This window comes from Podarcis pityusensis, assembly GCF_964106645.2.
Source record: "Podarcis pityusensis genome assembly, chromosome: 6".
Lineage (NCBI taxonomy): Eukaryota > Metazoa > Chordata > Lepidosauria > Squamata > Lacertidae > Podarcis > Podarcis pityusensis.
Window position 1 is genome coordinate 95,059,592 of NC_138030.1, and position 27,272 is coordinate 95,086,863.

A 27,272-nucleotide genomic window follows, 5' to 3' on the forward strand; every position below is an offset into this window, starting at 1 on the left:
AGGAGTGAGGCTTTGTCAACATTTAACACATGTGCTCAGAGGTCCGCACTGATTTGCTACCAGGCCAGGTTCAAGGTGTTCCTATTAGCAGAGGAAGCCCTTAACCACTTGGGACCAGTTGACGTGGGTGGCGCTGTGGGTTTAACCACAGAGCCTAGGACTTGCTGACCAGAAGGTCGGCGGTTTGAATCCCCACAACGGGGTGAGCTCCCGTTGCTCGGTCCCAGCTCCTGCCAACCTAGCAGTTCAAAAGCACGTCAAAGTGCAAGTAAATAAATAGGTATTGCTCCAGTGGGAAGGTAAATGGCATTTCTGTGTGCTGCTCTGGTTTGCCAGAAGCGGCTTAGTCATGCTGGCCACATGATCCGGAAGCTGTACGCTGGCTCCCTCGGCCAGTAAAGCAAGATGAGCGCCACAACCCCAGAGTCGGCCACGACTGGAACTAATGGTCAGGGGTCCCTTTACCTATTAGCATAGGAAGCCCTTAACCACTTGGGACCAGTTCTTATCCCACACGGGATCGTCTTATCCCACACGGGCCCACTTAACTGCTCCGATCGGTGGAATTGGCACAACTACACAGTGGCGTAGCATGTGCTACCACTGCCTGGGACATATGCACATTGGGGCATGCCCAGGCAGGGGTGGGCATGGAGGGAGCCAGCGATGGCTACACTAGCCTAGCCTAGCCCAGTCCTAGCTGTCAAAGCAGCTGCTTCAAATCCGTTGGAAGGGTGCCCTCACACACACACCCTGGCAGCCCTGCACAGCTTTGCAAGGCTGGCGTCAGGCTGGCGAATGCCAGCCCCAGGAAACGGCACCGGGGGCGCACTTGCACACTGGAACCCAGCCTAGGAGAGGGGCAGCAATGCTGCCGCAGCCTCTCCTCTGCTTCCACCCCCAGGTCATGCCCTCTTCCTCCCTCCTTGGTGGGTGGGGGTGGGGTAACCGTGGTGCCCTCCCCCTTCCCGCCTATTGAAATCCAGCAGCTGCCTTCACTGTACCCTTTTAAGCACCTGCTGAAAACATCATTGTTTAGACAAGTCTACCCAGATGATCTAAGGTCACTTTAATCTGTTTTGGTATTTTAACTTTTATATGTTTTAAAGTAGGGTTGTAATTGTTCTTGATTTTCTTGTTTTCTCCTTTTGCAAACCACTTTGAGGGGTTTTTTTGGGGGGGGGGTTACAACCAAGTGGTGTACAGATGTTATGAAATAAATAATAAGTAGATAAGAAACTTCTTGCAAGATCCGGGCTCTGTTTGAAGCCAATGAAGAAGAATATCATAGCGCCTGAAATGTTAAGGGTAGTCAAAGGAGATCAGATTCCATGAGGAGATCCCTTCTGCTTTATTTTTAGTTCAAAGTGACTGCATCAGAGGGGAGTGGATCAATTTGGGGAAGCTATGTTTGGGAGAGAGGGACACAGGTGGCACTGTGAGTTAAACCACAGAGCCTAGGACTTGCCGATCAGAAGGTCAGCGATTCGAATCCCCACGACGGGGTGAGCTCCCGTTGCTCGGTCCCTGCTCCTGCCCACCTAGCAGTTCGAAAGCACATCAGAGTGCAAGTAGATAAATAGGTACTGCTCTGGCGGGAAGGTAAACGGCGTTTCCGTGCGCTGTTCTGGTTCGCCAGAAGTGGCTTAGTCATGCTGGCCACATGACCCGGAAGCTGTACGCCAGCTCCCTCGGCCAATAAAGCGAGATGAGTGCTGCAACTCCAGAGTCGACCATGACTGGACCTAATGGTCAGGGGTCCCTTTACCTTTACCTTTTCTATGTTTGGGAGAGGGAGCGCTTAACGCTTTCCCTGCCTATCTGAATGCCTCTCTGCTTTCTCTGCCCATCTGAATGACACAGCTCACCCACCACTGCCCTCCCAGGAGAAAACGCACAAGTGCCACTGGTCTTCTCCCACAGAGCAAATAGCTTTTTAATTTTTATCGGGCTTTTTAATCCTCTGCTGTTTGTTTTTATGCTGCTTTGTATTTGTTTTATGTCTACTGGCTGCTTTTATGCCACTCTTTTGACTTGTGTTGCTTTAATATTTTGTTTTAATTTGCTTTTATTGTAATTTTAGATGCTCCATAAGCTGCCCTGGAAGCTCCCTGTGGGGTAGGGTATAAATCTCTAAAAACAAGGAAGCGCAGAGAAAGGAGGAGAAGGAAGAGGGCAGGCCTCTCCTCTGGCGGCACCACTTTCCCAGTCGCACCCAAAGGGGCTTCCAGAACAGCTGTCAACTTTTATTTTTTAAAGTGTGCATAGATCTTCCTGTGTCCTAAAAGGATGCTGTAAAGACTTTGAATTTTGATTGCTATGCACCTTTATGAAAATAAGTGTAAATATTAATATCGTCAGGCAGGCTTGGGCTTCAGTTTCATCATGGTTCAAGCAGCAGTGGCTACTTCAGGAAAAAGCAGGCCCAATTTCCCACAGGATTTTCAAACACTCATAGGTACAAAAACCCTTGAGGCAAACAGCTTGAAAGGGCTTTTAGAAGCATTGTCAAAAGGGGCTATCCATTATCATTATCATCATCATTGCCTCTAATAGGGAGCTTAGCTCACTGAGTGCCTACTGTTTTTGAGGGGAGATGAGGCGAGACACAAAAAGGCAGAGGTTTTTCTACATTATCAGGGGACTCCCTAGGTACACAGTTGTATCCAAGTGTGATATTCAACTAAGATTTACTCTGAGTAGACCCACTGTAATATGCATGACTAAGTTAGCTACCATACATTAATTTAAATGGCTCTGCTCTGTGTAAAACATAGTCGAATGCCAACCCCTTTAAATTACTGTTTATTCATTTATTTTTAATCTCAAATACAGTAGTCTCGTAAGGATCTGCATGCTTCCAGGACTTACAGACTGTTGGGGGTGGTTGAGCCTATAAAGATAGGGAAATCTTAAAAAACTAAACTCCCCACATGGTACAGCAGCATATTCCTGCATTGCAGAGAGTTTGGACCAGGTGGTCTTCAGGGCACTGGCGGAGGAAAGGGGTGCACTAGGTGCGGTCTGCCCTGGGTGTCATCCCTGAGGGGGGTGGGTGACATCGCCGCAGCGCCCCCTGGGAAGCTCGCTGTGAGCAGCTAGCCCCGTCCCCCCGGGCAGCTAGCTCCGCCCCCACGGGTGACTAGTGTCAGTGTCGTCGGCTCACAGGCAGAGGTACCTGGCCTCCCCCGAGGCAATTGAGCGAGATACTGTGTGTTTACCGTCCGTCTGCGACCCCGGCAGGCTAGGTAAACAAACCTGGCAATTCTTCTCATTAGTCGTGAGAAGAACACACCCTCTGCTTCTTTGCTTCTCTCTCCCTCCCTGCATTCTCCCCAGGGAGGGGAAATGAGACAGACAGGAGTCCTTTCTACATGTTTTATTCCTGTCACTCAGCAGTACATAGAAAAGTAACTGCTCCCTTCAGACTCCATCAAAAGAGTCACTACTCCTCCCCTGTACTTCCAGCACAGGTCATATGACACTCTGAGCTAACATCCGGTGTTCAGTACAGAGAATAGGCTCCACCTTTTCTCCAACAGTACATCTGCACTGTTTTGCATTCCAGCCATCTGGAGCTGGCTTTTGCCTTGGTGCTTTTTCCCAACATCCTCCCCCAAAAGCATCAATTGGCAAAACATGATCCAGAGAAGAGAACAAACAGTTGTTATACATATAACAGTCCCCTGTTGTTTCAGTTCCACCCTTGGAACTCCCCACTACTGGTTTCACCAGTGTACCTCTCTGGTTGTCTGGCTTCCAAGGAATGAGTGCTTCTGCATTACCTTGGCTAGCTACTCTCTGTTGTGTCTTTGTCTCTGACTTAGACACTGCTTTAACCTGCTTTGAGTTGTTAACAATAGCAACACACGCAACAGCTAAGTTAGCAAACTCTTTTGAGTACCTCTTTGGTGGTACACCCTTTGTGACTCTCTCAGACCTGCGTATGAGGTTCTGATCCTCTGTGCTCACTGGTTCAACCTTTGGACTCTGTTGAGAACCAGTAGCAATCAGTGGTTCTTCCTTCATCTGTGAAGGTCTATCCATTGTGTGAGATTTTCTCTCAATGACTGTTACAACTGAACTCTCTGAGCTATCACTGTCATCGTCAGTACCACTGTAATCTGTGACATCAGAAAAATCATCATCATCATCTGAATCGTTTCCTGTGGGAAATGTCTGTACTATCCGCTCTTGCTTTGGAGCACTCTCTAGGAACTTTGTGAGAATCACCTGACCAGATTCAGACAAAATTACTCTGTAGAGACCCTTTTCATAACCCACAAAAATGCCTCTGGCATTCTTTACTCCACCTGGAGTTTCTGTTCTCACATGAGACCCGAAAACCTTAAAATAGGCAACAGAAGGTTTTCTATTGAACAGCTTCTCAAAAGGAGAACATCCCAACTCTGTTGAGACCTTTCTCAACCACACATGAAGATAGGACGCTAGCGATTCGGCCCAATATTCATGTGGCAAATGTGAACTCAGCAATTGCGCATTCATCCCCTTTTGCAATTCTTTGTTCACTCTCACACAGACCCCCCTGTTCCACGCTTCTTGCGAAACTGCAACTTTGTGGTCTATCCCTTTTCCATCCAGGAACTTCTGAAACTTCTGTAACAGAAAAATTTGTTTGTCATCTGTGAAAAGACAATCAATGTTAGCATCATGCATATTTTTAACCTTGTCACAAAACTCCTGAAACTTTTCTAAAGTTTCTTGCGGTTTCTCCATCATATAAACCCAAGAATAATTAGTGAAACAATCCACACACACAAGGTAAAATCGTGCACCGCCTCTAGATGGTTCTAGAGGACCAATCACATCAGCATACACCCGCTGAAATGCTCTGTCGACCTTCTTGGTCTTGGTCACCTTCCTGGTGCTCACACTGGTCACACCTGCAAGAGAGATTTCGTTAGAACCAGAAGAATTACATTTCATGTAATCACTTTGATCAAAAGTCAACAAATACAGTCCATCTTTCTCTTTGGCAGTAAGAAACAGTTCTCCATCTTTGTAGATCTTGCAGCTTTTAGCATCATAGGACAGTTTCAGTCCTTTCTTTGCAGTCTGCGACACGCTCAGCAGATTAAATCTCAGTTCTGGAACCAGGTAAACATCACTTATAGTCAAGTTCAGACTCTCAAGATACACAGTCCCAATTCCGGTTGCTTCCAACTCTTGACCGTTGGCCTGTTTCACAGTGAAGCTTTGCTTCTTCAACGTCGAAAATAGTCCTCTGTGCGGGCACATAATGTTCCGTTGTGCCCGTGTCAATTATGAAGGAGTTCCCAACATCTGGCGTGGTTCCTTTCGCCATCATAGCCTTTGCAGGTTTCACCTGGCACTTGGTACGGCTTTTGCCTGACGCCTCAGGCTTCGTAGAGCTGCTCTTTGCTCCTCTTGACTGGCGCGGCTTCTTACAGTTTCGCTGTAGATGCCCAGTCTGTCCACAATTGTAGCATCGGACAGCACTCAATGCTACACCATGCTCCCTAGTAGCATCAGCAGTGGGGGAATTAGAACTCTGTTCTTCCCTCCCCCTGTCAGCAACACCCATTGCACCTTGTTCAGGAAACACCAACAGTTCCAACAGCCACAGTTCCTGCACTCTCCCCTCTGGGGTCAAAGCTCTCCTCAGCTTTCGTTGAGCTCTTAGGAACTTGGCCAGCATCATCTTGGCTCACCCCTTCTGGGGTAGTTATCCATCCAGACCCTGATGAATAACTGTCTCTGGTCAGGGGAGATGAGTTAGGCAAGTCTCCCCCTTCTTGGCATCCATTTTGAATCCAAGCCTCTAGCTCACACTGTCAAACAAACTGTAAAATCCAACAGTTGTTTTTTCCTTTCTCACGCAGGCAAACTGCAAGTTGTTTACGGTCTTTTGCACCTGGCAGCTAAACTCTGGCTGCTATGAAAAGTCCCTTCCAAGGGCACGTAAACTTTGTAGCCAAAACATTCCCTGGTTTTGTTTCGCTTTCCCAGGCTGACACTCACAGTCCAGCCCCTTTGCCAGTAACTTTCCAACTTTCCGTTACTTAGCAACAATGCATTTCAATAGGACATCTTATCAACCACAAGAATTTGTGGAATGCAGGCTTCAGCCTTCAAGCTGCAGGCCTCTACTCCCGGAGCTGTATTTTTCCAAAACGCAGCTCCCCGTGAAGCAGTGAATTAATCGAACTGCGTTCACATTTTTAGCCCAAAATGCAGCATCATACCTTGAACTCCGTTGCTTGGAAAACACTTCTTCTTTCCACCAGCCGTCTGTTGAGCCTCTGGCTTCTTTCAGACGCTTGCCTTCTCCCTTGGAGCAGAGGAGGACAATCCACCAGCCTCTCATGCAGACGTCCGATGAATCGCAGCCGTTCCTCTGCTACCATATGTCAGTGTCGTCGGCTCACAGGCAGAGGTACCTGGCCTCCCCCGAGGCAATTGAGCGAGATACTGTGTGTTTACCGTCCGTCTGCGACCCCGGCAGGCTAGGTAAACAAACCTGGCAATTCTTCTCATTAGTCGTGAGAAGAACACACCCTCTGCTTCTTTGCTTCTCTCTCCCTCCCTGCATTCTCCCCAGGGAGGGGAAATGAGACAGACAGGAGTCCTTTCTACATGTTTTATTCCTGTCACTCAGCAGTACATAGAAAAGTAACTGCTCCCTTCAGACTCCATCAAAAGAGTCACTACTCCTCCCCTGTACTTCCAGCACAGGTCATATGACACTCTGAGCTAACATCCGGTGTTCAGTACAGAGAATAGGCTCCACCTTTTCTCCAACAGTACATCTGCACTGTTTTGCATTCCAGCCATCTGGAGCTGGCTTTTGCCTTGGTGCTTTTTCCCAACAACTAGCTCCACCCCCAGGTGTGCAACGTGTGCGCCGTTCCGGGTGCCAGAGCAGCTAGTTCCGCCTCTGCCTCAGGGTCCCTTGCAACTCTACAGTTCTATGATCCTATGATTCCATTGCCTGGAAATGGAATTTTGATGTGCCTTTGCTGTAGCTTTGCTTGGGAGAGTCATGAGGAAAAACCCACTCCAGCCTCATCACAGTTTTGTTAAAATCCTGGATTACTCTATGTTCACTTCTGCCTATGGTGGTGGGGGAGAGAGGGGGAGAAAGAAAGAGAAAGAGAAAAAGAGAGAGACTTAATCTGCAGTCCTATACACATCTTCCCAGGAGTAAGCCTCATTTAGCTCAATTGGATTTACATCTCAGAAGACCTGTATAGGATTGCACCCAAAATCTGAACCCTCTAGCTCTACATAGCATGGTAGAGGCCTCTTCTGAAATCCCCTCCTCCTGAGATGATGCCTGAGCAGCACTGCAAGGCTCCTCTTACAGGACAGGGATATGCTGCAACATTTTGTTGATCTCCCACTAATTCCCTTAATTCTGAATTTGAGCAGCCCTGGTACTATCTGTGTGAAATGGGGCGCACAAAAATAAGGTAGTGGCTTATACACATGCCAGGCGCTCATGGTCCCTGGTCTGGAACAAGTATCATAGTTTTAAAAACAATTCACACACACACACACACACACACACACACACCAGTCCAATAAGGACCTGTGAGCTTTCAAGACCTAGGAGATAATGGCTAATTGAAACAAGGAATCTTAAGAGTGAAAGTTGAGGCGGAGAAAGAAGAAACTGATGTAACAGTAACAGTAATACCTTGGAGATGGGGGTTGTGTGTGAAGCTCATGCCATAAACTTCTCATCCCTGTTTTCCCTCTAGGGTGCTTGCACACGGCGGCTTATTGGGAACTTGGTGCTGCTTATATATGCAAGTTTTGCCCAACACGCACACATCATTCTCATCAAATGCCACCCCCTTGTATAATAATTTCTCATTTCATCCGGATTTACAGTTTCTGTGGAAAATCCAATAAGTAGTAAAGTACCTACAGAAACAGTAAATCCAGATTAAAATGTGGGGTGGGGAGAATATGGGGTGGCATTTTGATGAGGATGACATTGTATGGATGCTGTGAAAAAAACTGGATGTGTGAGCGGCACTGAGACTAAAACAACCTGCCACGTGGAAGCATCCTCCATACCATTTCGAAAGTCAGCCTCCTGCCCTGTTTGGTCTTAGGCTTATAAATAAAGATGAGAAGGGGTAGCTATTCCTTTCCTTCATTTACAGACACCTATGGTGCTCACCAAAAGCCACAGGGAACAGTTCTTCATGGCATTTTCAGTGGGGTAGAAGACCAAGGAGAAGCGGCAGTGGAGACCCAGGGGTCAAACCTGAATTGGATTTTGGCATTCGTTCCACCTTTACCTGCAGACGTGTGACAGCCCTTGACACACACACACACACACCCCCATATATCACCAATCCTATTTTTTCCGAAGGCTGGTGATGCCTTTTTAAAATAATAATAATAATAATAATAATAATAATAATAATAATAATGAAATTATTGGTGTGCTCTGTGCACTAACTTACCTTTTACACACACATATCCAGGTATTAAATGTTGCCAAATGCACAAATTTAAACAACCTGATCGTAACATAACCAAAATTTCCATTGTGAAATTAGAGATTCTACTAAAAAATCTTTCAGAAAAAAGTATTAAAAGAGATGGCCCAGTGCAGACATTCAGACTGAGAAACGAATGCAGAGCAAGCTATTTCACTTTAAGCAGGTACCTCAGAAAGGTAAGAGCCTTCAGAAATATTTAACAGTACAGAGTCTCCAGCTGTGTTCCTTTGCAGTGAGAACAAGGCTGGGACAAGAACACAAGACTTTTCACCTGTGAAATGTTGGGATGTTTACGAACCCATATTGAATCATTTTGAATATGGTCAACAAACCTACCTTTCCTCTTATTCCAAACTATATTTGACATGTGCATGTCACATTCTGCAAAAATACTGTTTTTTCCTCTTTTATCCAACATAAATTCATTCTGTGTGTTTTACCTATAATTCATTTTTCTATTGATTGCATCTCTTCTGTATTTAGGGTTGATCCAAAAAGGCACAGTAGGGACGCTTTTCATTACACCTTTCAGCTCCCACAACACAGGGGTTTGTTTTAGCCATCTTTAAGCAGGGCCCCACAGACAGGGGCAAAACTGTTCACATTGGTTATCCTTAGCTGGCAGAGGTTCCTTAGTTTCCCAAGATGGGATAAGGATTGCAATTCTGAGCCCCGCCCCCAACCCTGGGAACATTGTTCTATTTATTAGATAAAATTTTAAACCCTCACCCCTTTGAAAAGGTAGAAAAAATGTGCACCACAAAAGAATGAATCTAAATAATATTCATTGTTGTGAGTTGCCTTTAGCATAGTTATTATTCAGGGGAGAAATGGTTATAACCCATTCCAATTTCAGTATTTGGATGTCCATCACACTCCGGGCGGCAACTAGATGCCCCTGTTAAAATATTTCCCAAGATCCTAGAGGCCTAGAATATTGCTGTTGCCAGGGCTTCTTTTCAGCCAGAAATCATGGGAAATCAGTTCTGGCACCTCTCAGGTGGGCACCATTGCCATTGTAAGAGAACAAGGGAGGCGTTCATGGTGAATTCTGGCACCTCTTTTTCTAGAAAATAGCACTGGCTGCTGCAGCATTTAAGGTGCCAGGATAGGAGCAGGCGACAAACATTACCTCATAGAACACAATGGAGCATGCTCATGAAAGCATCTCCAGTACAACAGATCTCCAGATGTCCATTCTAAGGACTTGGGCATTCTGAGGAACTGCATTTCCCATCGTCCATGTGAGAGCCCTTAAGATATTTGAAGACGACTATCATATCTCTTCTTAGTCTCCTCTTTTTCAGGTTAAACCACACCCAGCTCCCTCAACCGTTCCTCATCTGACTTGGCTCCAGGTGTGGTCTGAGCAAGGCACAATAGAGCGGTAGTGTTGCTTCCCTTGATCTGGACACTATACTTCTGTTGGTGTAGCCTAGAATAGCATTAGCGTTTTTTGCTGCTGCATCACACTGTTGACTTGGGTTAAGCTTGTGGTCTAAGACCCCTAGATCCTATTCACATGCAGTACTGCCAGTCCGGGTGTCCCCCATCTCATATTTGTGCTGCAGACTACGCCTGCCTAAGATAAAGCACACAAAGTGTGCTAAGTACTATTATTAATGGCAATGCTTTTCTCCACCCTTCCAGGGCAGCTAGATTACATCCCCCACTGCAGCGGCCATGGCAACTTCAGCCTGGAATCCTGTGGTTGTGTCTGCAATGAAGGCTGGGCTGGGAAGAACTGCTCCGAGCCCCTCTGCCCCATGGGCTGCTCAAGCCGGGGCGTGTGCGTTGATGGGCAGTGCATCTGCGACAGTGACTATAGCGGAGAGGATTGCTCAGAGGCCCGCTGCCCCACTGACTGCAGCTCCCGGGGGCTCTGTGTGGATGGAGAATGCATCTGCGAAGAGGGCTTTGCTGGGGAAGACTGCAGTGAGCTCAGGTGCCCTGAGGACTGCTCAGGAAAGGGGAAATGTGCCAACGGGACTTGCATCTGCCAGGAGGGCTACGTGGGGGAAGACTGCGGGCAGCTGAGATGCCTCAACGCCTGCAGCGGGCGCGGATTCTGCCAGGAGGGCCTGTGCTCTTGTGAGGAAGGCTACCAGGGGAGAGACTGCTCAGCAGGTAGGATGGCATGTCAGCCATGTTTCCTAGTAATTGTTCCTGCTCAATCAGTGCACATATTTCTCCTTTTTATAGGTTTTGCAGATTCCTTCTTTTGTTTTTGTTTTTTCAAAAAAATGTTGCTGCTATGCAGCTGTAGGCATGCTAGTGTCCTGGCTTCCCTTTCCATCACCCATCCGATGCATTATCATATATTTACATAATAATGTCGAAGCTATTGTAACTATTTCACAGGTACAACCAGATCCATTGTGAAAAGCTGACATTCTATTAAATCGCCTTGACTTTGTTTAAAAAGGGAGATGTCACCGTAGCGAGTTTCCCCACATGCTATGATGAGAAAGGGATGGCTGCTATGAGAGAGCAGGGAAGGTTGTTGAGCACAGTTGGTATGGCAGAAAGGGAAGAGGCTTCTTGTGGCAGAGGGGCTTCAGCAGCAATCTTTGGGGTAAGAAGTCAGGTGTTGCCCCGAGAACTCAAGACTGAAATCTTGAGACAACAGCAGTAAAGGCTCGTCTATTGGGCTTTGTAGGGCACTGCCCTACCATGCTCAGTCTGCCCTGAACCAGCCCCCACATGCCCACCTCCTTGCAGTAAGGCAGGCACTGCCAGGCACCTCCTCTTCCTCCTCGGTCTCAGTGTTGCCTTTCTAGAATTCAGCAGGCAGCAGAATGGGGACAAAACCAGAAATAGTTGGCTCCACCTATGTTTGGTTTATTGACTCTGGCTCCACCTTCTGTTGGCTGGCCGACCATCCACCCAATGTACACCAGCCTCCACTGGACAACACTGGTGTATGGGGCTGTTCAAATAATTTGCTCAGGAGCCCTGACCTCAGAAACAGATACTGGAAGGAAAGTCGTCAAAAGCTCCATGACTGGGGTCAGCTGAGATGCCATTTTCCTATTTTGCCAAAGGCAACTCCAGGAAGGATCAAGAAGTAAGATTCCCAACTGTGATCTGACTAGCTGCTTTTCTATGTAACTGTTGGCATCTGAAAGACCCATTTGCACACCTTAGAATGCTGTCTTGAGAATTCTACAGAAGATAATTTACTGAGTTGCACCCCTGGCTTTTGCTATGGTGAATGTGCCTGATCTACCGTGGTCAGGACTACATCCTGGGCCTGCTTGGGAATTCTTGCCATTCTTTAGTCAAGTAACAATGTGCCCTTGTCTTTACTGTTTTAAAAGTATGTATCTTGCCCTCTTAGAAGACAAAGTCCAGCAACTGGAGGAACGTGTAGCTACGCTCCAAAGAATTAGAGAACTGGAGCTCTTCTTGGAAGCAACAGAGCACACCGTCTCCAACAAGGAGGAGACAAGGGACTCCCCGAGAAGGAGGCTAGTTCACCAACACAGGAGCCAGATATATGGAGAAACGTGACTCAAAGAAGTAGGAGGCCCAGGGTTCGCTCTGATTGTTTAGAAATACACAATCGCTTTGAGGTCCTCTCCCCTAGCATGGAAGACGAAGAGCAGACTCCATTTGAGGATCTCTCCCTCATTACAGTAGATCAGGTATATGAAGATGAGCAGCAAAGTCAGTCCTCAGGGAATGTGCAGGCGACCTTGGAATGGACAGCTCATGGAAGAACCCCGACCAAACCTAAGAGGAGGCGTGTAGTGGTGATAGGGGATTCCCTACTGAGGGGAACAGAAGCAGTGATCTGTGGTCCTGACAAGATGCCTCGGGAAGTGTGCTGTCTCCCCGGGGCTAAGATCCAAGATGTAACTGAACGACCGCAAGGAATCATAAAACCCACTGACAAATACCCCTTCCTCTTGGTTCATGTGGGAACCAATGACACTGCAAGCAATAGCCTCCAGAAGATCAAAAGAGACTACGAGGCTCTGGGCAGGAAATTGAAGCAATTAAATGCACAAATTGTCATCTCATCTGTCCTCCCAGTTGAACGACGTGGCCCAGGGAGAGAGGGAAAAATAGTGGAAGTGAACAGCTGGCTTCGCAAATGGTGTAAACAGGAACGGTTTGGATTCTTAGATCACGGACTGCAGTTTCTTGAAGATGGACTTCTGGCAAGCGATGGGCTGCACCTCACAACGGTTGGGAGAAATGTTTTTGCCAAAAATCTCAGAAACCTCATCAGGAGGGCTTTAAACTGACTAATGTGGGGGAGGGAGACAGTGCTCCTGAAGGTAGGAGTCTATCAATTGATGAAGATGATCATCCAAATGTCATAGACCAAATGGAGCAAACAGCACACAGACCTAGTGGTGGGAGGAAAAAATCCTTAAATAAGAGTCACGGGGGAATGATTAATGGACTTCAATGACTGTACACTAATGCGCAAAGCATGGGAAATAAACAAGATGAGCTTGAGCTCTTGGTACAGCAAACTAAATATGACATAATAGGCATCACTGAAACCTGGTGGGATAAGTTCCACAATTGGAATGTAATAATGGAGGGATACAATCTATTTCAGAGAAACAGACCAGACAAGAAAGGAGGAGGAGTGGCGTTATATGTCAGGGATGTGTATACCTGTGAAGAGATCCAAGATTTAGAACCTCAAAGCCAAAGTGAGAGATTTGGGTCAAAATTAAGGGAGAGAAGAATAACAGTGACCTCATTGTGGGAGTTTACTATAGATCCCCAAGCCAAACGGAGGACATAGATGATGCCTTCCTGGAACAGATGGCCAAGCATGCAAAAGGAAGGGAGATAGTAGTAATGGGGGACTTCAATTACCCGGATATTTGTTGGATGTCAAACTCAGCCAAGAGCATAAGGTCAAACAGATTCCTCACTGGCCTTGCAGACAACTTCATTGTCCAGAAAGTGGGAGAAGCAACAAGAGGAACAGCCATTTTAGATCTGGTCCTAACCAATGTTGATGACCTGGTTAGTGGGGTAGAAGTGGAAGGATCATTAGGCGCGAGTGATCATGCTCTTCTGAAGTTTACTATACAGCGGAAAGGAGCAGCCAAGCATACTAGGACTCAATTTCTTGACTTTAAGAAAGCCGACTTCATAAAACTTAGGGAAGTGCTGGGTGAGATCCCATGGACAGTAATACTAAAAGGAAAGGGAGTTCATGATGGCTGGGAGTTTGTTAAGAGGGAGATAGTAAAAGCACAACTTCAGGCAATACCAATGAGACGGAAACATGGAAGGTGCAGAAAGAAGCCAGGGTGGCTATCTAAAGAACTTTTAACTGAGTTAAGATTAAAAAAGGATGTGTACAAAAAATGGAAAAGGGGGGAAACCACCAAAGAGGAATTCAAACAAATAGCCAGCACGTGTAGACACAAAGTCAGAACAGCTAAAGCACAGAATGAACTCAGGCTTGCTAGAGAGGTTAAAAGCAACAAAAAAGGGTTTTATGGGTATGTCCGTAGCAAAAGGAAGAACAAAGAAACAGTGGGGTCACTCAGAGGAGAAGATGGTGAAATGCAAACAGGGGACACAGAAAGGGCTGAACTCCTCAATGCCTTCTTTGCCTCAGTCTTCTCCGATAAAGAAAACAATGCCCGACCTGAAGAATTTGGAGCAAATGATTCAGCAGAGGAAACACAGCCCAGAATAACTAAGGAGATAGTACAAGAATACTTGGCTAGTTTAGATGTATTCAAGTCTCCAGGGCCAGATGAACTGCATCCAAGAGTATTAAAAGAACTGGCAGATGTGATCTCAGAACCACTGGCAGTCATCTTTGAGAATTCCTGGAGAACAGGCAAAGTCCCGGCAGACTGGAGGAGGGCAAATGTTGTCCCTATTTTCAAAAAGGGGAAAAGAGAGGACCCAAATAATTACCGCCCAGTCAGTCTGACATCAATACCAGGGAAGATTCTGGAGCGGATCATTAAGCAAACAGTCTGTGAGCACCTAGAAAGGAATGCTGTGATCACCAATAGTCAGCATGGATTTCTGAAAAATAAGTCATGTCAGACTAACCTGATCTCGTTTTTTGACAGAATTACAAGCCTGGTAGATGAAGGGAACGCAGTGGATGTAGCCTACCTTGATTTCAGCAAGGCATTTGACAACGTGCCCCATGATATTCTTGTAAAGAAGCTGGTAAAATGTGGTCTTGACTATGCTACCACTCAGTGGATTTGTAACTGGCTGACTGACCGAACCCAAAGGGTGCTCATCAATGGTTCCTCTTCATCCTGGAGAAGAGTGACTAGTGGGGTGCCACAGGGTTCTGTCTTTGGCCCGGTCTTATTCAACATCTTTATCAACGACTTGGATGATGGACTCAAGGGCATCCTGATCAAATTTGCAGATGACACCAAACTGGGAGGGGTGGCTAACACCCCAGAGGACAGGATCACACTTCAAAACGACCTTGACAGATTAGAGAACTGGGCAAAAACAAACAAGATGAATTTTAACAGGGAGAAATGTAAAGTATTGCACTTGGGCAAAAAAAAAATGAGAGGCACAAATACAAGATGGGGGACACCTGGCTTGAGAGCAGTACATGTGAAAAGGATCTAGGAGTCTTGGTTGACCACAAACTTGACATGAGCCAACAGTGTGACACGGCAGCTAAAAAAGCCAATGCAATTCTGGGCTGCATCAATAGGAGTATAGCATCTAGATCAAGGGATGTAATAGTGCCACTGTATTCTGCTCTGGTCAGACCTCACCTGGAGTACTGTGTCCAGTTCTGGGCACCACAGTTCAAGAAGGACACTGACAAACTGGAACGTGTCCAGAGGAGGGCAACCAAAATGGTCAAAGGCCTGGAAACGATGCCTTATGAGGAACGGCTAAGGGAGCTGGGCATGTTTAGCCTGGAGAAGAGGAGGTTAAGGGGTGATATGATAGCCATGTTCAAATATATAAAAGGATGTCACATAGAGGAGGGAGAAAGGTTGTTTTCTGCTGCTCCAGAGAAGTGGACACGGAGCAATGGATCCAAACTACAAGAAAGAAGATTCCACCTAAGCATTAGGAAGAACTTCCTGACAGTAAGAGCTGTTCAACAGTGGAATTTGCTGCCAAGGAGTGTGGTGGAGTCTCCTTCTTTGGAGGTCTTTAAGCAGAGGCTTGACAACCATATGTCAGGAGTGCTCTGATGGTGTTTCCTGCTTGGCAGGGGGTTGGACTCGATGGCCCTTGTGGTCTCTTCCAACTCTATGATTCTATGGTTCTATGATCTACAGGAGCATCAGGGCTGTTATCGAAAGCATTTTTCCACTTGTGTCCACTCAAGGAGGCTATTTGAGCAATAAGATAAAAGCACCGCTTGGCATTTCTCACTTAAAACAACAAGCTTGAATCTGATGAGGGGTGCTCAGCAGCACAGTGCTGTCTCCTAATCCAAAGCGGTTTGATGTCTCTGCTAAATAAATTCTCCACCCCTGAGGGAATGCAGAAAATGAAGGCGGTGGCCAGAATCAAACACCCTTTCAATCTCCAACAGCTTATTTTCCAGGACTTTCTTCAAACTACTATTGCCCACCCTTTTTGCAAACTCTTTGGGCTGATTAATTCCATCCCATGGAGTAGAACAAAGGCTGCTTCTCTTCCCTCCACACTAGGTGTACTGTACACATCTGCACGAGGATGGCATGTCCAAAGTCAGATAGAGACATAGGCTGGCACCAGACCCGCCTTGCCTCCTGCCCATAGACAGCATGATCAGGGAGGACAAGCAAGCACCAGATGGCGCACTAGATTGGCCCAAAGGTATGGTCCACACTGGTCCAGCATTAAAACTTAATTCCAGATGGAGCTTTTCAAAGAAATGAAACAAGAGTGTAAGATCAAGAACAGGGTCACAGCTGAGGCTCGTCTTGTGTGCGGTCACACCCTCAAGAAGTAAGTCCCTCTTGTTCAATGGAGTATCATGCCAGGTTAGTGTGCATGAGATTGCACACTGTCTGTCCTTTCTGAGTCCACGATGAAGTCCACAGTTCTTGTGGATCATTTGTGGTGAACGAGTAACACTGAGCTGATCCCTCCTCCGCAAAGGGTAAGAAGAATATCGGAAGTAATGCCATCAGCAAACACAGTGGCATGGCCAAGGGTTTAGCAGCTAATGTGAAAGGAGTAATTTGCTCTTGCTAATTAAAAAAGCCGTGGTGTTCCAATGTTGACACTGACATTTTGATATTTGCTCTCCTGCACACGTGAGGTAGAATCAAGAAAGGCGCTTTCTCCTGCCTTATTATTTACAGCAGGCTGCACATGCAGAATCTTTAAATCCCAAATGCCCTCTGCTTATTAGAGCTAATCCTTGTTGTGCCAAAGGTTTTCTGGTGGAAGAGAGAGCTCACGTGTTTTTGCATTGCCCCCTTAAATCCATTATTTTCATTCAAAGTCTCAGAAAGGCCACATCATAGTTTGACCTTTTTCCTGCGCTTTTCGCTAGTACATAAGCCTTCCCTACTCCCCTCTGCCCCCTTTTAGCAATGCTGCCTTCACCTTCTCTTTGAGATGCCCTGTTTAAGATTGCAAACCTTTCTGGGCAGCCGTGGGGGTTGCATATACACTACACGTTCAAAGCACATGCCTTCCCCTGCCCCCAAAGTGTAGTCTGTAAAAGAAAGTGTAGCCCTGTAAGGGAGGGAACTACAGTTCTCGGGATTCTCTGGGAGGTATTGTATGCTTGAAATGTGCTTTGAATGCATGGTGTATACGTGGCCTGTGTCGTTTCTGGATTTTGTAACCAAACAAACCCCTGTGTTGCAAAGAGAACGTCAGCAATGTCTAGGCAACACGATGACCATATACATACGCAGTCGACAATCTTTATAGAATTCCTTCAAACCAAAACAAGTACAAAATGAAATCTTTAGACTCAAAATCTCTGACAATCTTTAAATGAAGCGAGGTACCAGACTTTGTACGATGAAAGACAAGCTGTGAAGCTTTGTATATTCAGCAAATATGATGTCCAACACTGAACAGTGATTCCGGATATTGACTACTGTTTCGTAGAATTCTTCATCAGCATGGTGGGAGGATATAGAATTGCTTCATAAACCGAAAATAAAATTTTAAAGATGATGACCTGCATGCACATATCACTTTCCAAAAATTATAAACTGTAATACAAACAGTAATGAAAAAGAGTACATACCCCATCTTGTTTCGAATGAATGTATGTAAATGAAAATATCAAATGCCGTGGAATAGTGCTCATGTAATAATGTAGTCACTGCTACTAACAATATTTTTTGAAAAACATATAAAGCCAACTCCAGGTGGTGCTAATAACAAGGAGGTTATTGAGTTAAAGGTACAGTGCAAAGTAACAATGCAAATACCAGGAGATTTCTGGATTTTGGACACCTTCTGCCACAGCAGAAAAAGTGAGTAGGTGAATAGGACAGTGACTTATGGCTCTCCATCCGTCTAATCTAGTTCCAAAACACTGAAATTTAATGCACAGACCTCTACAGAGTGCTTTCCGACTCTCCCTCAGTTTAGACTCTGGCATGCTCAAGGACTGGCCTCTTGTCATGGTGGTGCTGTGCCCTGTTTGTAAAGTGGGGAAGGCACCATCTCTGTGTATGGAAGAACATTGCAGTCTTCTAAACCTTCACACAGGTTTCATCCACACTTCCACTTCTCCTGCTGCTTTCCCCTGGGGAAACCCACTCTGTACCGTTGAATCAGAGCAAACATCAGTGGGGGTTTCTGTGGGCTGATGTTTGCACTGATTCAGCAGGGAAGAGTGGGTTTTCAGGGGAAAGTAGCAGGGCAAACGGAAAACCACTCAGACCCCTCCATTCTAGGCACAGGACAAGAGGACACATCCCTAGTTAGGTATTACAGAGCTATAATTACCTGTTGGATTGATGCTAAAAATCACAATCTGGTTAAAACGGGACAGTTGGAAGCTATATTTATGTCGATCAGCTATTTAGGATAATGTTTTGGATTTATATCTATTTTTGCAATCCTAACCATGTCTACTCCTAAGCAAATCCTATTTAGTCCAATAGGCTCCATAGAGTTAGGATTGCAGCCTTTGTCTCCTCACTATCAAACAGCTGATTTACATAAATGCACCTTAAGTGTTGAAACTATGAACATGCAACCCTCACTCCTGCTTCAGGATGAGGGATTGTGCACAGGGCAACGGCTGGTGCACCCAGTCCATAATTCAGTTCAGTTACTGGGGGGAGGGTTGTTTAACTGAAAAGAACCACCTCAGTTGCTGTGATTGGGAACTGGAGAACAACAAGAGGAGAGGCTGTGCAATACTCTCCCTCCTTGCCGCTTGACCCACCAAATTCCTTCCCAGATCTTTTCCCTATGAGGAGAAAGGCAGCTGGGGGGTGATTTTCAGAGGAGAAACAGCAGGAAGAGGAAGGGTAAAGCAACTCCTGCCACCTCAGTTATTTGCTTCAAACTGGTAGTCTCCCATACCTGTTCTTTTTTTTGGGGGGGGGGGTACATTTGCTGGAGAGGAAGGTGTGGTTGCAGCTGCTGGTTGAAGAGATCTCAGTTTGTTACATCATGATGCATGAAATGGTCCATGCAACCCGAACTTATACTTTACTTGGAAATCATTTGCATTGAATTCCATAGGCACTTTGTAAATGTGTTTCAGATAACTGCCTTAGTTCACAGGCTGAGTGGGGAGCACATTTCAAGGACACGTAGATCCTTGCAGAGATTTGTGGGTCACCTTACCTCTTACGGTCAATATATTGGCTCTTCCTCCAGTTGCTCCACCTGAGAACCTGCGAGTGGCTGCGGTTGGCGACAGGTCCATCGACCTGGAATGGGATGGGCCAATGGCCGTGACTGAATATGTGATCTCCTACCAGCCAGCAATACCTGGGGGTCTGCAGCTCCAGCAGCGGGTGCCTGGGGACTGGAGCAGTGTCACCATCAAGGAGCTGGAGCCAGGCTTGACATACAACGTCACCATCTATGCCGTCATCAGTGATGTGCTCAGCACCCCGGCTGGGGTCAAGGTGGCCACCCGTAAGTACTGCATGGTTTTTTGGCACCAAACATGCCATTTAAAATGGAGAAGGAACTGCCTAAATGTTGCCGCCTCTTCATGGAGGGAGATGTTCTCCTGATTGATTTAGAAGAGAGAAGAGCAATCCTAAGAGCACTCTTGGGTGAGGAAGGGGAACCTGTGGCTCTCCAGATGTTCTTGGACTCACAACTCCTATCTGCCCCAGCTAGTATGGTCAGGGGTCATAGGAACTGTAGTCCAGCAACATGTGCAGAGTCACTCTATGCAGTTTTGCTCAGTGGGCTTCAAAGATAAATAATAGGTTCTTGTGGTTCAGATAGTATGATTTTGGAAGACTCCACTCAGGATCAACCTATCTAGGAATGTAAAAAGAAAAAGGAAAGGAAAACAAAACAACTTACAATCAGCAAAAATTTCCTCTTAGAGTTTTACTTTCTCCTTGCATTTTGCATGGGGTGTTCCCCCTTCGTTCTCTTCACCCCACAGATCTGGGTTCAGAAGTAAAGTCTGTGTGCGGTGGACAAGTTTTGTGAAATCACTCAAGTATACACAGCCTAGAAGAGATTCCAGGAAGGTAGTGAGCTGCGTTGTTCCAACAAAGAAGAGCTTATTGCTAGACAGTTGACATCCTCAGAAAGAGGAGCTGAGAGGTACAAGCTGTAGGTTCAAGCATGCATATTTATACCATACAGCACCAGTCAAAGTTTGTACCTCTCAAGCTTTTGTGTGCTCATCCTGATGCTGCATTCATCCTTAAATGTCATCTCTAAGAGCAGACACTCATTTTAGTAGGATTGGCAAAATAATTTTAATCTTCATTACATTACAGTTTGTTTAGGCTGTTAGGTGTACTGAGAAAGGAATTTTAAAAGTTGATTAGATCAGAGCCTGATGGGAGCTGGAAGAAACCCCATGGTCCTGTTAGGGGCTCTCAATATTCTTCCATTTCATATTCCTCAGGCCTACCTGGAATGCTAGGAATTGAGACCTTCTGCCTGCAATTCACATGCTCTACCACTGAACCACACTTCCATCGTAGTTGATTTTCCCACTCATCGTGGTTTTGATCATGGAAAGTAGAAATTTGGGTTACATGTTGACAATTAAAACTGGGTTACGGTGCAGCTAACACAACCTCTCTCCCCCACCCTTTCTTCACCGCTATGTTCCAGAGCTCTCCACTCCACAAGGGCTGCAGTTCAAAACAATCACAGAGACCACCGTCGAGATGCAATGGGAGCCCTTCTCCTTCTTGTTTGATGGCTGGGAGATCAGCTTTATCCCCAAGGTAAATGTGACATTTAGAGTGGTCCTTCTTCCAAGAGCATATTCTCACCATCCAGCTGGAGCCCAGGAGAGTCAGACTATCGTGTTTCAGCTGGGTTACTTGATTATCAGAGGGGTTTTTTTGTGGGGAGGGAGCAAAAGGGCGCAGGAGGGAGGCTGAATTGGTTGATGTCAGTGTCCCTTCAGATCCACCAGAGGACAGCAAGCAGCAGGAGGACACAGAAGTGTTAAAAGCTGGCTGCCATCTGTTTGTGGCACAATGTGGTCCAGATGCCATTGGCTTCATATATGGTGGAGCTTTGGTGGGTTCCTGGTTCTCCTTTCCTGCCAGGGGCAAATTACATTGGTCATCTCCATCTCTAAGGGTCTAATACTGTGAGGGCCAATGTGGAGGCTGCATTACTAGCACAAATAGTGAGTGCCTGAAACTCTGCTTCCCCACTCGTAATACATTTCTAAAGGAAGGGTATGTAGATCTCAATAGTTAGGACTGTTTGATGCCATTACATTTCTTCCATGATAGTTGAATAGGGAGTGATCAGTTTTTAAGGCAAACATGTTACATCCCAGGAGAGGGGAATCTTTTTGGCCCGATGGGCCAGATCTAATCTCCCCCACCCCCACAGGCCACCTTTTGTCAAGTGAGTGGGTCCCCCACCTGTCAATCATCTGGTGTCCTAATGATGCCAAGTGTTTGGCATGTGGATTGTCCTGCACACCTGTCAGAGTTGGCCCATGGGGATGCAGGATGGGGTTATTGTTCAACCACATCAGCTGATATACCTGGGGAATTCAGTCCTGCTTTCTGCAGAGTTTGGGCACCCCAGGAAGTTCCTAGCAGGAACTCACCAGGGTACCTGAGCCTGTGTGTTCACCTGCTGGAATTTCACTGCAAGTAGGAGAGTGCAATGCCGGGTTGCTGCAAGAAAGAGCATTCCTGTTCCTCCATCCACAAGGCAGGACCCTACACATGAGTAACACATGAACAGGACCCTTAAGGGTGTGTTTATTGAAAAGGATCCTTAGAAATGCATAATTTCTGTGCCTGTATAATGCATTGTGGCAAGCCTTGTTTTGTTTGTTAAAGGTAAAGGTAAAGGTACCCCTGCCCGTACGGGCCAGTCGTGTCCGACTCTAGGGTTGTGCGCTCATCTCACTTAAGAGGCCGGGAGCCAGCGCTGTCCGCAGACACTTCCGGGTCACGTGGCCAGCGTGACAAAGCTGCTCTGGCGAGCCAGCACCAGCGCAGCACACGGAAATGCCGTTTACCTTCCCGCTATAAAGCGGTACCTATTTATCTACTTGCACTTAGGGGTGCTTTCGAACTGCTAGGTGGGCAGAAGCTGGGACCGAAAGACGGGAGCTTACCCCGCCGCGGGGATTCGAACCGCCGACCATGTGATCGGCAAGTCCTAGGCGCTGAGGTTTTACCCACAGCACCACCCGCGTCCCTCGCGCCACCCGCGTCCCGCGTTTTGTTTGTTACAAGGTGTCAAAGTCCCAGTGTATATGCTCTCCATACTGATTGCTATTTGCAAAAACATTGAAGAATCAGAGATGCCTTGACATGAGTATGGCATGATAGGTAATTTGACCCTGAAAATTAAGATTTCCTATTTAACAAAGCGGGTATCTAAAGAAAAAATTAATCGAAGGTTGGGATATGCTGGGGTTTATTGGACTTCAGAACACATGTGTAAACAAAGCAATCTTCCCATATGAAGGGAATCATATTAAAATTTGATTCGCTAATACCACCATTTCTTCCAAACTTCAAGCCTGCTTGTTTAATCTCCTCAGGACAATGAAGGGGGCGTGATTGCACAGCTCCCTAGCAGCGTGACAACGTTTAATCAGACGGGCCTGAAACCAGGTGAGGAGTACACAGTCAATGTGGTTGCCCTCAAGGAACAAGCCCGGAGTCCGCCAGCCTCAGCCAGTGTCTCAACGTGTGAGTAGCCCACCCTGCAGTTCTGTGTGAGTTTGAGGGTTAACAGCAATTTTTCTTCCAGGTAGGATTGAAGATTGTACTGAGGCTTATATGCAATTACACCTAAATGGAACCCACATATTCGGAGGCAGACTCCCTCTGAATTCCTGGTACACACAACAGGAGAGTTTCTGCCTTCATGTTGTTCTGCTGGTGGCATTCCCAGAAGCTTCTCTGCCTGACCATGGCTGAAAAGAGGAAGCTGGACTAGAGCTAAACTTTTGGTCTGATCTCACAGGGCTCATTTTGTGGGCAACAGATGAATGGGTAGTTAGTATTCTAGCTCCTGTTTGTTTCTAGCTTTGAAGCTGCAGCAAAGAGGATCTCATTCAGCCGGCTCCTGGTAATTGCATCAAATGGCTCCATTCACCAAAAAACATCTTTAAGGGGGAAGAAAGAATGCATAAACAGCTCTTGCAAAGTTCTCAGAGAGAGGGATGTGCCAAGATGGTTGATAATTATAAAGCAATTAATGGACCTTGGAGTGAGGAGTAGGAAATGTGTGCCAAGTATCACGTTTGTACAAGCAGCCCTTTCGCTCAGACAAAAGAGAGTCTGCTGAACAAGAATCAGCGGTTCTGATGCAGATCGTAGTCACCCTGTCATTATGTCAGCAGGAATATACAGACATTCCTTCTCTTTCTTTCTTTTTTCCTTTACAGATGTTGTCTGCTTTAGAATGGCTTGCAGGATGTGGTTTACAAGTGGCACCTACAGGCCATCTGAAGCAACTGCCCCTTTTAAAGTGCTCTTTTGGTGTTTGTTCATCTATGGGTGCATTTTGCAAATGTTCCGAACAACACTTTGTTTAGTAATTAAAACTTGGAGGCACACTTCATGTTTAAACATGAAAATGCCTCCTGTTAGATTTTGTGAAAATTGCCCACCGTCAGACCTCAGCCACCCCCTGACTTTCTGCATGAGTCACTTTTCTTGCCCTGCTTCCTGCCTGGAAGGAGTCAAGAATTCATTCAGAGAAGCTGTGGGCATTATCCTCTTCTTATGGTGGGAAATGCTTTGCCAAGAGTTATTGAATTATCAATGGATGCCCAAAAAGCAGCAAAATTACCTCCCCCTACTGGAGACTGATTTGAAGTAGACACAGTCAGAACAGCAAATCTTGCAGAGAATATATCCACTTGAATTCTATGTGAATTATCCCCTTCTTCCTCTCCTCAAATGTCCCATTCTGGGTTTCCTCCCTATACCTCACCTTTGGCCACCTTTCGTCATCTGTTTTTCCTAGAAATCTGACTTCTATACATGTCAGATATGATACATTTTAGAATCCTCACATTTACCTAAAAGTTCATCGCAATGGGGTGATTGCTGTTTTCTTCCAGCCAATTTAAGAACAAACATAAATAATTATCCAATAGACATGCAAACTTATTTGACTTTGCTCTCTTGCTCAGGTCATTTGGATATGGCTACAGCTTTGCTCTTTCTGCTGCTCTGCTCCTCCAGCTTTTGTCTGGGTTACATGGCATAGGTGAATCTGTAGGTGTGGTGTGGGAAAGATGGTTTTGCCTCAGGCCAAACGAGACACCTTTGCCCTGAAAATGTGCACGCTTTTAAAAATGCAAATGGCAGCTAGAAGCACTTGTCTTGCTCAAATTTCCTTGACTTCCTTGCCTTGCAGATCATATTATTTGAATAAATTTCTTAATGAATTGTCCATGTGGAAATTACAAAATGGGAAATTCAAGATTTAGCTACAAGGGTAGTAGGTTGGCCTCTGCTATGATGGGCTATCATGAAAATAAAATATACTGGGGTTCAAATATGCATACATATTACCTTTTGATCCCACTGACTTACATAGGTGAATAAACAGTTTCAGATCAAACATCACAAAGAGAACTTTCAATAATCTAACGTCAGACACAATGTTTTTCAGTGGAGGCTGTTCAAACACTTGGTTGAGATTTACCAAGCACTGAACAATCATCAAGAGAGGTGAAATATTGCATGTGACTGAGTGAACTAAACCAAATGTTGGCACATCTGTCCCCTTCTAGTTCCTCTTCCTCCTTTTTATTAGGAATATCAATTTACAGTGCAAACCTCCTATACTTGTTGATTCCGTAGTCAGTCCCATTGAGTTGAACATATGTGATAAAACAAATAAATAACTTTCCACCACCAAACCATGCTTTACGAGGCCAATGTGCCTCTTGCAGAACACAGTTTAGGCTTTCACCAGCACAAAGGGAGAAAACTGAAACCTGTGGAATAGAAACTGGAATAATAGTCCTCAAATCCACAGGCAAGAAATAAGTCTGAGATTAGATGCACAGCGAGAACAGCAGGGTAATGATGGTTTGGTACACAAGTGATTAACAAGCATTTGCCTCCTGTTTTAGCTTCAGCTTAGTTTTGTCTTACACAAGTGCAAACCAGCAAATGCTTGGTGCGGCTTCAGTTTCCAACCCAAGTACCGTAGTCCTGCTGATACGGACAATTAACCCCATCTCCCCTCATGCCCAATTTGAGCTGATTTACTTTCCATTCATTGTTGGTTGTGGGTGAGGAGGTGGAATTAATTGCACACATTCTTGCACATGGGACAGATGCAAATGGCGGCTGGGTGCAGAAACTCCAGTTCAGGATTAAATGATTCCTAGGAGGTCCTCAAGTGATGGACATGCCATTGTAAACAACAGAGTAACTAGGTAGCATCTGCAACTCTGACGCATATCTCCACGCATATATTTTTTGTTCTTGTCCTTCCTAAAAGCAATGCTACCTGCTTACAGTTTCCACGCATATCCAAGAGGATGGATGGAGAAGCAGAAATCGCACACGTCCTTAGTATAGATTCTTAGGGCAAAAATCCATTAAAGTCTTTCTTCTCTGTCTATTCCTCTTGTATAATGTGTCTCTTTCTTCCAATTTTTTTAATGCACCAACTGTGTCTAGTAATTGACGGACCAACCCAGATATTGGTGAGAGATGTCTCAGACACAGTGGCATTTGTTGAATGGACTCCACCCCGGGCTAAAGTTGACTACATTCTGCTGAAGTATGGCCTAGAGAATGGAGAAGGGGGAAAGACCACCTTCCGACTACAACCCCCCCTCAGCCAGTACTCCATGCAGGCCCTGCGCCCTGGCTCACGGTACGAAGTCTCCATCGCTGCTGTCCGTGGGACCAATGAGAGCGATGCCGCAGTCACCCTCTTCGTCACAGGTATGCCCGAGACAAACAAGCGTTAGCCGATTGCTACTCACCTGCAGCTAAAGATGCATTCGTATGTTATTTTCTCCACAACATGAAGATGCCCAACCTATAGAAGAGTCTGTAGTTTAGTGGCAGAGGATCAGAAGCTTGTGGTTTCAGCCTCCAGCATCTGCACTTGATGGGGCTCTGATATTAGCCGGGGGGGGTGCGCATCTGTCTGAAATCCTAGAGAGCTTCTGCCAATGGGGCTAAATGGACCTGTGGTACAAAGGAGATTCATACGTCCTGGCAATGGCAGGCATGAGGTGTTGCATTACCATACACATGCTTTCATTCTGCCTCACCCTGTTTTCAAAGAATCGCTCACTAGTCATTACTCCAACAACAGCATCAGTAAGAAAATCTGTTTGTAATGTAAAAGGTCATCCATGCTGGGGAGACGCTGTTCTTGAGGTGACGCAGGCAGGGCAGACGCCGCTGGGCTAATGAAGTTTTCCATCCTCCTGCTTTAGGCAGCTTTAGATTGGGGGTGGGAAGGTGATACAGGCACTTGCAGAATGTAATGTGCATCTGCTGTCACTATGCAGGAATACTTAGGAAAAATTAAATAATTCAAAGCCTATAGAGAGTAAACTGCTTTAAATGACAGTTCTGTAAAAGAGGAGGAGCAAAGTAGATTTTGGAACTGTTTTATGGCTTAGATATTGCCCGTCATAAAGATGCAGTTATCCGTATGAAGAGGCCTTGCTGGCTGCACTTAAGAGTAAGGGGGATGTGCACTTAATTGATTCGCTGAGTCTTTCATTCTCTGATTTTTGGGTCATAATCAAAAAGGCAAGTGAGGCAGCAAAACTGTGGTGTTATAAGTCTGTCACTCCTGTTTCAACACTACACAGGGTGTTCACAATCTGCCTTCAGTACCACCAGTTTGGCACTACACTTGTGGGAATGTCAGGGAAGGAGACCTCAAAGATGCACAAAAGGAAGTGTAACAACTGAATCAGAAAAAAGCATTAACTTGGAAGGCATTGGACACAAACTCTGTGTTAGTCCCATTACTTTGAATGGGAAATAAGTGCACCTTACAGTACAATCTGTGGGGACGCAGGTGGCGCTGTGGGTGAAACCTCAGCGCCTAGGACTTGCCGATTGTATGGTCGGCGGTTCGAATCCCCGCAGCGGGGTGAGCTCCCGTCGTTCGGTCCCAGCTCCTGCCCACCTAGCAGTTCGAAAGCACCCCTAAGTGCAAGTAGATAAATAG

At 46.0% G+C, this 27,272-nt stretch overlaps 1 protein-coding gene across 3 annotated transcripts in view; it reads left to right on the forward strand.

Moving 5' to 3' along the window:
• TNR (tenascin R) overlaps positions 1 to 27,272 on the forward strand; it is a 383,580-nt gene that overhangs the window by 313,095 nt on the left and 43,213 nt on the right. For all 3 annotated transcript variants that reach the window (XM_081012038.1, XM_081012040.1, XM_081012039.1), the window contains 5 exons: positions 10,152 to 10,628; positions 19,287 to 19,550; positions 20,724 to 20,839; positions 22,639 to 22,789; positions 25,751 to 26,020. In XM_081012038.1, the coding sequence (XP_080868164.1) occupies positions 10,152 to 10,628; positions 19,287 to 19,550; positions 20,724 to 20,839; positions 22,639 to 22,789; positions 25,751 to 26,020 (1,278 nt within the window). The remainder of the gene's footprint in view (positions 1 to 10,151; positions 10,629 to 19,286; positions 19,551 to 20,723; positions 20,840 to 22,638; positions 22,790 to 25,750; positions 26,021 to 27,272) is intronic.